This window comes from Leuciscus leuciscus (genome assembly GCF_965113295.1).
Source record: "Leuciscus leuciscus genome assembly, contig: SUPER_11_unloc_1, whole genome shotgun sequence".
Taxonomy (NCBI): domain Eukaryota; kingdom Metazoa; phylum Chordata; class Actinopteri; order Cypriniformes; family Leuciscidae; genus Leuciscus; species Leuciscus leuciscus.
The window spans coordinates 1,415,001-1,430,473 of NW_028118546.1; the positions used below are offsets into that span (position 1 = coordinate 1,415,001).

At 39.5% G+C, this 15,473-nt stretch overlaps 1 protein-coding gene across 1 annotated transcript in view; it reads right to left on the reverse strand.

The window, feature by feature from the left end:
- LOC309510013 (uncharacterized protein) overlaps positions 1-15,473 on the reverse strand; it is a gene marked incomplete at its 3' end in the record, with an annotated part of 1,894,646 nt that overhangs the window by 1,241,904 nt on the left and 637,269 nt on the right. The window contains exons 20-21 of the mRNA XM_082191149.1: positions 5,826-5,996; positions 479-649 (exon numbers count right to left, since the gene is read on the reverse strand). Of these exons, the coding sequence (XP_082047275.1) occupies positions 479-649; positions 5,826-5,996 (342 nt within the window). The remainder of the gene's footprint in view (positions 1-478; positions 650-5,825; positions 5,997-15,473) is intronic.

The window sequence follows — 15,473 nt, forward strand, 5'->3', positions numbered from 1 at the left end:
ACTGACTTAACTGGGTATTAACATACCTAAGACTTTTGCACAGTACTGTATATACTGGGGAGAACATTTATGTTTTAGGATTAGCATGTTTAATCAAGCATTGGCTCACCTGTGATGTTCACTGATTTAACTGAATATTTATTTAATGTGCATTTGGACTGAAGTAAGTATCACTTGTAATTTATTGTTTAACTGAGTGTCTATGAATCACACATAAAATACTGGTTTTGGTTTTCCTGGTCAAACTATAATTGTACAGAAAACGAGCTCTCAATACAATTTATTCAAATGTCTCTCATTTGTGTTGTGTGGATGTGTAATTGTTTGGTTGGACTCCTTCTTCAGACCCGAAAACAAGCTAGAGTTTAACAAGCAAAGTTGGTGATCATTGAGTAAAAAAGTTAAAAACTATTAAATTACTAATAAAGAATATATTTACCAAGGACAAAATATGTGTTTATCAGAGAGTTTATCTTACCACAGTGTCTCCAGTTTACAGTGAGGATCCTCCAGTACAGCAGAGAGCAGATGAACTGAATCTCCTAGTTTATTCCCAGACAGATGCAGAGATCTCAGGTGTGAGGGGTTTGATCTCAGAGCTGAAGCCAGAGCAGAACAACCTTCATCTGTGACTCCACAACCACTCAACCTGTAGAGAACAATGACACACTCTTCACTCTCTCAGTTCAGATCAGATCAGTTTAACACAAGGGTCCACAGCCGTACTGCAGGGGGTCCGTCAATTAAAGTCCCTGTAAAGGCAATTCTAAAAAAAAAATTCTAAACACATTATAAAAGTTAGAAATGTATTGCTAAAACATATTACGAAGACTGTGAACTGTGAAGTACTGAATTGTGGAGTTAGACCGTTAAACAGTTTTTCACCATTGCTGTGTTCCGGATTTTTTGGGCGGGGCTAAAACGGGGGCTCGATGATGCACCGGAGCCCCTGAGATCCTGGACACGCCCCTACTTGATGACTCACTGGAGCCCCTGAGCTCCTGGACACGCCCCTACTTGATGACTCACTGAAGCCCCTGACGCTGGCCCCTCCCCTAACAATATAAATAGAGCACAATCACAGCAGTTTGCCGATCACGAGTTACTGTCTGTACTATTAGTTACTACAGCCTACAGTTTGCTAGCTAGCTATGCCTTCGTCACGGAAATGCATACTACCTGGATGCGATCACGTACAAAACAGATCGGTGTCCTTATTAAAATTTCCGAAAAACGATCACATCAAGAAGATGTGGATTAATTTTGTGAATAAATGAGTGAATAGGTGAGCCACCTTGATGGAGAGCTGAGGATCACCGCCAAAACCCGCCTCTGTAGTGATCATTTTACACGGGATAGTTTTATAAACTTTCGTCGGAGACAACTGGGATTCACTGATAATCCGGTGTTACTGGTGAATGGGGCCGAACCGACTATCTCCCGCCTCGGTGTTCATACTCCCGTCGCGCCGACAACTCAGTGCCGGCCCCAGCCTTTTGGGGGCCCTAAGCAGAATTTGATTTAGGGGCCCCCTCCCACCACGCGGAGTCACCTGTGCTTGACGATTATTGACACAATGTCACGCTATAATGTTGCATTATAAATGAATACAATGAGGTTATGTATTAATACAAAAAAAAAAAAAAATAGATACTTAAAGTTGTAACTTTTTCTTTACTCTTTTACTAACTCTTGGAAACTTCTGAAAACAAAGTGTCACAAAACATATTAAAAAAATTATTTGCAAAATATCCTCCAACGTTTGCAACACTTTGCAGTTTGAATGATGTCTTGTATGAACATGACGGAGTATGTTTTTATGTTTCCACTGTTTGATCGCGCCCGCGACTCACACACACACACACACAACATATTCCAGCTTTGTAATCTTCCACTGTGATGTTTCCAAGCACATTTTTGCGCGTGTGAAGAGGATGATTTTTTTCCGCCGATATTGGAACGTGAGTGAAGTACAAAGCCTATGATAAAGAATAGTTTACCATCCAAATCCATCGCGAATGTTGAAACATTTTGATTCTAATGAGAGAGATACGTGAGCCCAACGCCGCTTACTTTCACTTTCGCTTTAAATGATTTCGTTTTGGCTTGTTTATAGTTTTTTTATTCTTGTTCTGTTCTGAATATTATTACATTTAAAGGATAAATCATTGATCAAATCAAATTTTTGTGACATGGCTTAACATTACCGTGACTTTGCGCACAAATTGTCTATGCACGCGAGGTTATGCGCATGACTCAAACACTGGCAGACACAGCAGCAGTTGTAGGCAGGTATATTGATCATGAAATCAGAATTTTCTTGTCTTGAATTATTAATCCTTTCATTCATTTATGTCACTTGTTTAAGTTAATTAATATGTAAAAAAAAGAAAAAGAAAAAAAGAAAAACTCGATTGGGGGCCCCCTGGTGGCCCCAAGCAGCCGCTTATGGCGCTTTTCCACTACACAGTACCAGCTCGGCTCGGCTCGGCTCGGCTCGGCTCTGTTTGGTTTTCCACTGTGTAAAAGTTGTACCTGTACCTGCTTCCAGGTACTTTTTTTTGTACCACCTCCGGCGCGGTTCTGAGCGAGCTGAGGCGATACTAAAATGTGACGTGAAAACACAGCAGACTGCTGATTGGTCAGAGAGAATCGTCACTATTCACTGCGTCATCATTGCACGCGCCAGACGGAGTATCCTGAATAAAAAACAGCAAAAACAAAAACAAAAACATCCAAAAACAGCATACACTCGATTTCCTCCATTGTCCTGTGTGTGTGGGTAGCGGGTGTATCTCGCGCGTCTCGCGTAAAAGATTAAGTCACGGCAGTTTCCTGCGGCGTCACTATGACGACCAGGTACTATTGTGGAGGTACTATCTGCAATGGAAAACGGAGCGAAAAGCGAGCCGAGCCGAGTCGAGTCGAGTCGAGCTGGTACTGGTAATGGAAAAGCGCCATAAGTTCGCTTATGCCTCGGGCTGGCCCTGCGACAACTGGTGCCATCATCAGCAGTGCGTGCCCACCAATGAGTGTAAGTTGCCTTGTGTGCTTATGTTATAATTATAGTAGGTAGTCCAGGCTCGAACATGTATGGCTTTGTAAAACCAATTAAGCTTCTAGGAGCATCCATTCCGGCTGTAGCGGTGACAGCTGAGTGTGGCGACGGCAGCTTTCCCGCGAGTGGGCGTGGTTTCAGCGCAGCCAGCGGACACGCCCCCAGCGTTTGAGAGCAGAGACTCCTGCTCATTTTTTCAAGATTTTGATAGCTTATTTTATGTACTTGCCGGCTTTTTTATCATTGAAATTTGTCTGGGTGGCTAATAACACATTTTTCTGTGGTGTGACAAACTCAGAACACATACTTAATTTTGACTTTACAGGGACTTAAATGCTTGATCACAAAGAATTTTTTGTAAAAAAATTTAAACATGGGTAAAAAACATCACAAAGTCAAATTTAAATATAAGCACTCTCAAACGAATGCAAGATCTTCCTCAAACAATCTTCATCTGTGACTCCACAATATTTCAACCTGTAGAGAACAATGACGCTGTGTAAACTGTGTAAAATGACCATTTTATTAAAGATTGCAGTGTGTGATGTGATTTGAATGTAGTGACAAGCAATGCCACTATATCCTACACTGCTTTATAAAGGATGCCGGTTCTCCATGAACTTGAGGAGAAACTGAGGGACAAATACCATGCAGTGCTGTAACTATGGAGTGATAAAGAGATAACATTAATAACACCTGAAGTGTAACTTTATCAATTAAATGTACTATATTTTAGTTCAATAATATTAATTTAATATTTGAAGATATTTTTGTTTCTAAATATTTGTCCAATAATTATGATCCATTAATGGCCATTTAAAATAAAATAAAAATTCTAATATTTTTATTACTTATATTACAATTAGATTTCATGCTTAGCATTTAGCATGCTAATATATGCTATTGCTAATTAATAGTTTTGTAGCAATCTAATACAATCTTATAACTCAGTCATGTGACACAAATATAAGAAATTGAATGAATTAATCCAGTTAGGGAACCATATTAAAATCACTTTAAAACTTCTTAATTGGGTTACTTGGAAATGACTTGATTCCACGATGTTGACATTATGTGAACAAATTATCTTTGTTGAACTTAATTGGTTCATGTGGAACTGATGTGCATGATTCAATCATTTAAATCCTACACACTTTTTCAGTGCATTGTTTTCTGTATCTTAAAAATAATTTTGGATTTACTGTAAATCCTTAAGAATGTCAACATTGAAAAGTGGAAGAATAATCAATTTATTAAAGAAGTTTCAATTATGAGAAGAACCTGAAGTCTTTTTGTCCCTGATATTTTTCCCATTTCTTTTTCCTTTTTATATTGTGCTCTGTTTTTTAGGACATTTATTATAGTTTTGTTTTGCCTTATTGTAATGATATTTACTGCAATACAAAACTTTACTTCCGCATTCCTCGATTCCTATGGAAGTCTGTGGGTGTTGTAACTCTGTCAGTTCAAAAACACTGATTGTTTTAATATAACATTTATACTTTGTGTATTTGTGTAATGTTTTGTCTTGTTTGTGATGTGGAGTAATTATATATATATACTTTATACCATGGTCTGGGTGAATACTCGATTCTGATTGGCTGCAGGGTGTCCATTAAAAAGTGATAGAGGACACCTAGTAAAGGAGTTCTGGTGAAACTGACTGTTTACCGTTCGAAATTAATAAATAAATGCGCTGGCTACATCAGCTGTGAGTAACCATAGCAACAGGCAGTAAACTGAAGGGTTCTACGAGCTGAGCGGACTATAAATATCTCCGGTTGCTAAATAAACCGTCAGGCGTAACCAGGGAAACCAAGTTATTGTTTGTAAAAACTTTAGATTTCGATTGTAAAACTAATTAAAATATAAACTAATGTTTTAAAAATGTGTTATTTGGCAAGTGACCATGGTATAAGCGGGTTAATGCCCTTCGAGGTGTCCATTGTCAGGTATTAATGGACTTCGCTGCGCGTCGGACGGTTCACACCTCGCCGTCGTCCATTAATACCTGACAATGGACACCTCGTCGGGTATTAACCCTTAAATATAGTACTGTGCAAAAGTCTTAGGCATGTTAATCATTTTTCTGTTTCTTCATGTAATCACAGACGGACTCGATGATGGTGAGATCAGATCATACCGGCTGTTGTCAGATTCCTTGTGCATACACAAATCTCACTGGATTATTACAATTAATGGCAAAAAGAATGTTTGGAAATCTAAACTGATATTTCCTACTGACACACTACAGCAAAATATATAAATAACTGACTTAAAATTATTTTTTGGGGGGGGGGGGGGTATTAACATGCCTAAGACTTTCGCACAGTACTGTATATACTGGGGAGAACATTTATGTTTTAGGATTTGCATGTTTAATCAAGCATTGGCTCACCTGTGATGTTCACTGATTTAACTGAATATTTATTTAATGTGCATTTGGACTGAAGTAAGTATCACTTGTAATTTATTGTTTAACTGAGTGTCTATGAATCACACATAAAATACTGGTTTTGGTTTTCCTGGTCAAACTATAATTGTACAGAAAATGAGCTCTCAATACAATTTATTCAATTGTCTCTCATTTGTGTTGTGTGGATGTGTAATTGTTTGGTTGGACTCCTTCTTCAGACCCGAAAACAAGCTAGAGTTTAACAAGCAAAGTTGGTGATCACTGAGTAAAAAAGTTAAAAACTATTAAATTACTAATAAATAATATATTTACCAAGGACAAAATATGTGTTTATCAGAGAGTTTATCTTACCACAGTGTCTCCAGTTTACAGTGAGGATCCTCCAGTACAGCAGAGAGCAGATGAACTGAATCTCCTAGTTTATTCACAGTCAGATTCAGATGTCTCAGGTGTGAGGGGTTTGATCTCAGAGCTGAAGCCAGAGCAGAACAACCTTCATCTGTGACTCCACAATTCATCAACCTGTAGAGAACAATGACACACTCTTCACTCTCTCAGTTCAGATCAGATCAGTTTAACACAAGGGTCCGCAGCCGTACTACAGGGGTCCGTCAATTAATGCTTGATCACAAATAGTTTGTTAAATAAAAAAATTGTAAAAAACATCACAAAGTCAAATTTAAATATAAGCACTCTCAAGCGAATGCAAGATCACCCTCAGTTGATGCTGTAATAATATCATACTGGCAAACTCTCAAGTGTGTGTTTGTGTTTGAGCTCTGGAGAACGTCAAATGTTTTTACAGCGGTGAGAAATGTAGCCAATCACAGTCATGTTTGTTGGTCTATTGAACGCAGTGGCCAATCAGAGGTGTTTCATTTTGTCAGAGTCCATTCACCGAGATATAAAGGCCCTGTCCTAAATGGCACACTTCATATGCACTTTCAGTCTTGTAGACTTACAATGGCTTCTGCGTGCCCTTTAAAGGGATAGTTCACTTTTAAATAAATTTTTGGTATGTTTTAGCTTACCTCAAGGACATCCAAGATGTAGGTGTCTTTTTTTCCGCAGTAGTTAAAATTTTTATATTTTTAGGTCAAACCGTTCTTGTCTGTCAGTCATAATTATAATGCAGGTCTATGGTCACGGTCTCAAAGAGCATGCACAGAGTCCAAATTAAAACAATTCCCCGTCGTCCAAATGAAACAATTCCCCATCATAAGTACACATTGATGGCCTAAGACACGAAACGAGCGGTTTGTGTGAGAAAACGAACAGTATTTATATCGTTTTTACCACTTATACGCAGCCATGTCGAAGTGCTCTGATCTGACGTGTGCGCAGACTGGTGCATAGATATATACACACTAGATGTCGCCTTGTCTACGGCAGTTCATTGAACGAATGTCTTTAAGGCGACATCTAGTGTGTATATATCTATGCACCAGTCTGCGCACACGTCAGATCAGATCACTTCGACATGGCTGCGTATAAGTGGTAAAAACGACATAAATACTGTTCGTTTTCTCACACAAACCGCTCGTTTCGTGTCTTAGGCCATCAATGTGTACTTACGATGGGGAATTGTTTCATTTGGACGACGGGGAATTGTTTTAATTTGGACTCTGTGCATGTGTTTTGAGATAATGACCATAGACCTGCATTATGACTGACAGACAAGAACGGTTTGACCTAAAAATATAAAAATTGAAACTACTGCGGAAAAAAAGACACCTACATCTTGGATGCCCTTGAGGTAAGCTAAAACATACCAAAAATTAATTTCAAAGTGAACTATCCCTTTAAGTCCATGAGACCCTACAGGGATGACATCAAACCTGGAAGACTAATTCGCCACTGGTTGCCTCTAATTTATGGAAGCTTGTTTCCGCCACGAATAAAACAATTTAAAAGATAATTGTGACTTTTTATCTCACAATTCTGTTTTTCCCCTCAGAATTGCAAGGTACAAACTCGCAATTCTGACTTTTTATGTCACGCAATTGTGAGTTTGGCCCTGTCACAAACGGCACCCTAAACACTCGCGGTCTTCCTCTGAGTCCGCACTTTCCTGACGTAACGCCACTTTGACTGTCGGGAACAAGTCTGCTGTGGAGCTCGATCGCTTCAGTGCGCATTTAGAGCACATATCGACCGCAGAGGGGCGCTCGTGAGTACCCTTCTGAAACCTAAAATTACTAAATAGGACACCCTACCTCTATTCACAGTCAGCTTTCCTTTCACATGAAACCCCCCAAATGCCAGCAAACCAATGAGAATTCTATGGAAGCTTATGGGTAGCAATATTCAATTTGAAATGTAATATGCAAAATGACAATGCAATATGTAAAATGGCAATGCATTTCTGTATTTAAATTTACATTTTCCATTACATTGGTGCAAAATGAAAATGAAAATTCAATTATATAATTTACATTTGCCATTTCATACACTAGTTTTAATATGTAAATTGAACATTTTAATGCTTTATAAGTTGCAAAAGTAAAATTAAAATGTATTACAGAAATGATTAGATATGTTTAACATGTTCAAACAAATAATGTAGCAAAATGATCATTCAAATGTTATTTTTCTTAATTGCATTTACACCCACAGTTAAGGCAATTGCATTTTCATTAAATGTCCCGCAATGAATGAAGCAAAATTCATTGTGCAAATTGAAAATGCATTCCACCCTGTCAATCACTGCGTGAAGTTGGCCCCGCCTCCTTCCTGTCAATCACTGTGTGAATATGGAATATGACTGTGGAGCGGTGCTTACTGTGAATGTACGAATTATACTGCAGACAATTTAAACAGAGCAGCAGGGGTGTGTCTAGAGGGGGGGCACGGGGTGGCACCGCCCCCCCCTGGAATATGATTGCCCCCCCCTGGTGCCCCCCCTCCAATCTCATTGGGCTAGATTTACTGTCAACCTGAAAATGCCCACCGCACCATTGGACCAGAGTGCTGTCAATCACTGTTTGATTAGCGAGCACAGTTGCGCTTTTTTAAAACAGGAGGAAAGAGACACCACAACACGTCAGTGTTTACGTATGTACACACTAAATTATATATGACCTGGGAGTGCTCAGTGTAGAGTCACGGAGAGCCAAGTTCCTGGACATGGATGAGTTTATCAAACTATTTGGTAGCCAGCAAAAAAAAATAAAAAATAAAAATACGCAGAATACAGAGCAGAGCATAATACATGTGATGGTGCAGTTAACCCACAGGAACAGACACATTTCATGCTGAGAATGTTTACACACACACACACACACACACACACACACACACACACACACACACACACACACACACACACACACACACACACACACACACACACTTAATTTTTGTGTTGAAAATAAAGTAATGTAAAAAGTAAAGTAAATAAAATTATGTTAAATGACTAAATAATGTCTGTGATTTTTATTTTGTATTTATTGGAACAGAACTGTGTTGTCTAATCCATGCAAAATACAAAAAAAATAATACCATCTATATTAGAGCACGTGGCATTGCACAAGATTTTGGAGATCGTGCTTAATATTTTCTAAACCAGTATTTATTTTCAGTTGAATTTTCTGATTGGCCCCCCCGACTGGTTCTTGGTCCCCCCTGTGCCCCCCCTGTGCCCCCCCATTTATAAAATCCTGGAATCGCCCCTGCAGAGCAGTGCAATTTTTAATATGTTAGGTTGACTATTTTATAATTATTTTTTATTACGGCTATAACAGGCTGCAAGATTCCAATGCTGGAATATGTTGTATGTGTGTGTGTGTGAGGTGTGTGTGTGTGTGTGTGTGTGTGTGTGTGTGTGTGTGAGAGGCGCGGGCGCGATCGAAAAGTGGAAACATAAAAACATACTCCGTCATGTTCATACAAGACATCATTCAAACTGCAAAGTGTTGCAAAACGTTGGAGGATATTTTGTAAATAATTTATTTAATATGTTTTGTGACAGTCTTAATAGCTTTTCCATTAGTACTAGAATGAATAGTAGATTAGTGATCTTAAAGAGCGCGATGGATTATAGGGTGATAGAAGATCCGTTAAATAGACTGGAGCTAAGCCGTTTAGGGCTTTGTAAGTCAGTAGCAATATCTTATAATTAATACGGAACTTTATAGGTAACCAATGTAGTGATGATAAAATCGGTGTTATATGATCATATTTTCTTGATCTCATAAGAACTCTAGCGGCGGCATTTTGGACTAACTGTAGCTTGTTTATTGAGGATGCAGGACAACCAGCTAATAAAGCATTACAGTAATCCAGTCTCGAGGTCATGAATGCATGAACTAACTTTTCTGCATCAGAAACTGATAGCATATTACGTAGCTTAGCAATGTTTCTAAGGTGGAAAAAGGGTGTTTTTGTAACATATGAAATATGATTTTCAAAAGACAGGTTGCAATCGAGTATAACACCCAGGTCTTTTACTGTAGAGGATAAAGTAACAGGACATCCTATGGTATAGGATCTAATAAACATGTTGTTGTTTTAGATGAAGTGATAAGTTTATTTAACTCTTTTTGTTCTATAGTTGTAAAGCACTGTAATTGTTCTTGCGGGGTGATAATTGAAGCTGAATTATAAGGCGCGATTGAAGATTGAACGTTTACAATTGTGGTTCTGATGCTTTCTATTTTCTCAGTGAAGAAGTTCATGAAATGTCTTTCCACGCGATTCTAAAGACCTCTAAATTAGTTTGTTTCCATTTACGCTCTAAAATACGGGTTTCTCTCTTTAAAACATGCGTAGTATTGTTATACCATGGTGCTTTATTTTTCTCTCTGACCTTTTTTAATTTAATAGGTGCAACCACATCCAATGTTCTAGAGAGAATGGTGCTCATAGTGCTAGTTAGTTCTTCTAGTTCATCTGTTTGTTTGGGTTCAGGCAGCAGTTGAGACAGATTAGATAAGCAATTTGAGAAATGATCTATGGTGGATGGGAGGATTGTTCTGCCTGGTTGATAACGCGACGCCGCATGACATATTACAGCAGTACGTAATATGCAAGTTACCATGTAGTGATCAGTGACTTCATCACTTTGTGGAATGATATCTATATCGGTTGGATCGGTTCCATGTGATATAATTAAATCGAGTGTATGATTAAGACGATGTGTTGGTCCGGTGACGTTTTGCTTGACCCCAAATTAATTTAATAAATCTGTAAACGCAGCTCCTAACGCATCATTTGGATTATCTACGTGTATGTTAAAATCTCCAACAATCAATGCTTTATCGACATTGACTAATAGGTCTGAGAGAAAATCTGCAAACTCTTTTAGGAAATCAGCGTAAGGCCCTGGCGGTCTATATACGGTAGCCAAGGCTAGAGATAATAGGGATGTTTTTCTAACATCTAAGAGCGTAACATTTAGTACAAGTACTTCAAATGAAATAAACTTATAACCCGTTTTCTGAGTAACATTTAGAATATCTCTATAGATGGTTGCAACACCTCCGCCACGACCAATCAGACGGGGCTCATGCTTATAACAGTATCCAGGAGGAGTAGACTCATTAATACCGAAATAATCATTTGGTTTAAGCCAGGTTTCAGTAAGGCAAAGTACATCGAAGCTATTATCTGTGACTATTTCATTTACAATAACTGCCTTAGGTGTGAGTGATCTAATGTTTAGAAGACCTAGCTTTAGAAATAGTTTTTGTTTACTAATAGCAACATTTTCTGTTTTAATAACAATTAGATTTTTCCTAGATCCTGCAGTAGATTTATTATTTGATCTCACTAAACGAGGAATAGACACGGTTTCTATGCAATGTTCTACACTAGTATTTATATCAGTTAAATTGGTGCAGCAGAGACTATGATTTGGACTTTTGGCTACTAGTCAAAGGGTATTTAACATTTTGGAGATGTTATCTGACAGAAGATCCGCTCCGAATCTGCTTGGGTGTAAGCCATCAGCACGGAAAAGCCTAGGACGCTCCCAAAACAGATTCCAATTATTTACAAAGAGCAGTTTCTGCTCATTGCACCATGACATTAACCATTCATTTAGCGCAAATAATCTGCTGAACTTTTCATGCCCTAATCGGTACGTGGGAAGCGGTCCTGACACAATGATCGTTGTTTCAGGCGATGTGCTGCGTACCGTATCGATTAGATTCCTGAAGTCTTTCTTCAGAATCTCCGTCTGGCGCAGCCTGATGTCGTTCACTCCCGCGTGCAGGACCACAGTTCCGACGCGCTCGTCACCGTTCAGGATCTCGGGAACGCGAGCAGCGATTTCAGAAACACGAGCACCAGGAAAGCAGTGACTGTGCACCTTACTTTTACCTAACGTAGCGTGTACGTGCCGAACGATGGAATCGCCGATGATCACAGCATCGCGTTCTGTTTCGCGTAGAGGGGAGAAGCGGTTTTGTGTGGATAACTCGAAAACCGGGAGGGTCGGAGAAAGTCTTGGTCTAAACCTGACTCGCGTCTTCCGCTGCGGAACCACCCAGGCTTCGTGGTGGCGTGTTGGAGCCGGAGTGAACGAGACCATGGCTGATTGCGACCGATGCTGAGGAACGCACGGAGTAGACGCGGTCGGAGTCAGCGGGTTAGTAACGTTAAACACTGATTTGTGTGCATCGGCGCGTGATGTTTCAAGAGCCAAACACCGGTCTCTCAGCTCGGCCTGTCTCAATAAAAGGTTGTGGATCTGTTTCTCAACAGCTTCCAGCTCAGACTGCAGTGCGTGCAGCTCAAATGTGTCCTCACCTGCACCAAACGGTAGACTACTTTCATCTGATATATTCGCCATTTTAACAGATGGACAGTGAGTTAGCAACGAAGCTACCAGTGATGCTATCAATATTAATACTAATTTATGACTGAAGTCTTGGATATAATCCATTTATTGAATTTTTTTTTATATATATATATATTTTTTTATTTTATTTTATTTTTTAGGTTTTTTTAGTGGTAGGGGTGTAGAGTTGAAGCACGATAGGCGAAAAAATTAATAAAAAATTTGTTTGTAAGTGAGTGTGGAGAAGACGCGTTCAGCCGTGATCCACGGACGTAACCTTTAAGAGTATCCAGCGTTGGATCACTAATAGGCTTGAGACGCGTCTGCTCAACAGTCCGCGTTGTAACTATGAGGTTTGAGCAGAAGTGCTTCTCAGTGAGGAAAAGCAGAAAATGTTCGTTGTAAGCGAGTTTAAAGAGAAAAATCAAGAATTATAAATCAAATCGATAGAGCTCCAAAAACAACAACGCATTCAGACGCGACGCATGATAATAACAGGACAAGACATTTCTCACCGTGTTTGTTGAGTGATTCTTACTCACCTGAGCTTTTATGAACTCAAAGGCGCGAGAGAAAATAAATCAATAAAAATAGCTGAGCGCACGGGTGGCGCGTTAACAGGCTAGCGAATTACTAGCGTGTTGTGCTAGTAGTAACGGAAGCTTGCGATGTCAGGTTAATCTGAGATGTTGGGTAAGCTGTATTTAGTAGTAGTATAAACAACTAGAAATTGTAGTAAATGATGGTTCAAAACAAGGAAATACGAGGCTAAGACGGAGCTTACAGCACCGAAGCAAACACACTCACAGCAGGCAGCGAGGCAGACAGGAGTCGCCTACATCGAACGGCTCGTTTATAACATATAACATCGCAACTACATGAAAAGAGTATTTACTGTTATAAAAAACTGATTTGTGAGCTTTAGAGGAACTAAAGGTGTTCGAATAAACACAAAACACACGTGATCGTTGTCATGCGGTGAATCCGGCCAATCGTGGAACAGCTGTGTCGTCATCAGAGCTCGTGCAGCCGCTCTTGAGAAGCTGCACTGGCTGAGTTCTCCGGCTACTCTCGAATCGCTCTCGCGGTACTTTGATGGCATATGTCACAGTCACGTGGCGTCGGCACTTTATCAAGTCGGACAAAATTTCTAACCGGCATGCACTGCTTCAAGTCAGCCGCCGATCGGTCTGCGCAGAGCTGTGTGAAGTCAAACAAGCCTTGTGTGAAGTTGGCCCCGCCCCCTCCCACCCTGTCAATCACTGCGTGAAGTTGGCCCCGTCCCCTCCCACCATGTCAATCACTGCGTGAAGTTGGCCCCGTCCCCTCCCACCCTGTCAATCACTGCGTGAAGTTGGCCCCGTCCCCACCCACCCTGTCAATCACTGTGTGAAGTTGGCCCCGCCCCCTCATTGTCAATCACTGTGTGAAGTTGGCCCCGCCCCCTCCCCTCCCACCCCACCCTGTCAATCACTGCGTGAAGTTGGCCCCGCCCCCCTCCCTCCCTGTCAATCACTGTGTGAAGTTGGCCCCGTCCCCTCCCACCATGTCAATCACTGCGTGAAGTTGGCCCCGCCCCCTCCCACCCTGTCAATCACTGTGTGAAGTTGGCCCCCCCGGTGACGTCATCGTCTATAAGTCCTCCTGGGAAGTCGTGTTTACGGCAGTGCGTTCAAGTCACTTTCGTCAGAATAAGATGGCGGTGTACTTTCTCTTAATTAATTACATATAAATACAGCAAGATTCTTAAACTAGTTCTAGAAAATTAAGAACAAAGAAATGTGCATCATGTGTACTTTGTTTTTTAATATTATTCATTAATTGATGAAGCCACTGCAAACTTAAAATATGTTAAAATATGTTGTTGTATAATATCAAGAAAATTTATTATAGATGCCTTTTTGTTACACATATTTAGCCAGTGTAATGCATTGCATTCAATCTTGTTATTTATTTTGTTTGTAAAAGATGGCTTATATTGTTTTGGCATAGATGTACAGTAATTGGTTATGTATGTATATGTGACTGTGCCAACCTCTGTTAAGAGGAGCAGAAAATTGCGATTATGTGTGTGCGCTAGACTCTTTAAATGTTTAAATGAACTCAGCCATCTTAGCTGAGTTTACTGTAGTTCAAGGACATGAAGAGGTGGACCGCTTGCACCTGACTGGAGAAGGATCTGGGAAACTTTGGAGGAGTGTCAACCAAATGCCAGTTGTAAACAAGGAGTATAAAAGACTGATGAACGGACTGCCTCTTGGGATACTGATACGCCAGTGCCCCCGACGCCTAGAAGCCCAGAGCTGAGGACAAGAAACCCCAAGCAGAAGAGAAGAAGCCCAGAGCTTACTACACCTTTGTTTCAAAACATGACTATTGTATTTTATACTTAAACGATTAAGTTGTATTCACCTTTTATATTTTTGTTTATTTTAAAAAGAAAAGTAACCAATTCAAAGAAATTTAATTGATTACAAAATCTGCCTACTGAGACTTATGATGCTGGAAGACTATTAATGAGAACATACCACAGAGGAGTCTTCTGACCAAATTGTAAGTAACATTTGAACGCTTACGGTTTAGGTCAGATTTGACTTTCTTTACCTTACCTGAGAATAATAAATAAATAGGTAAAAGGTGTTAAGAGTAAAGTACACACCGTAAAACAATGTATTCAATTTACATATTAAAACTAGTGTATGAAATGGCAAATGTAAATAATATAATATCATTTTAATTTTAATTTTGCACCAAACGTTGCACATATGTAATGGAAAACGTAAATTGAAATACAGAAATGCATTGCCATTTTGCATATTACATTTCAAATTGAATATTGCTACCCATATGCTTCCATAGAACGCGAAACGATAATGATGCATAATAACGCCAGCGTTGTGGATACACTAACCCAAAACCCTCCATAACTTGAAAAAAAATTTCCTTTCCCTTTGAAACATCACTTATCAGGCACTCTGAATAATACCTGAACTTCGTATTTTGAGCACTTCCTGCGTTGTTGTTGCTTTTGCCTCTTTATGATGACTCGCTGAATTTTGTCCTAATTTGTAAGTCGCTTTGGACAAAGGCGTCTGCTAAATGACTTAATGTAAATGTAAATGTAAATAAATGACGGACAGTAACATATGTACTGTATTACCATAATTTTATTATGTAAGCTTTATTTTACACCTCAAACGACAAGGGAATTTATAGTC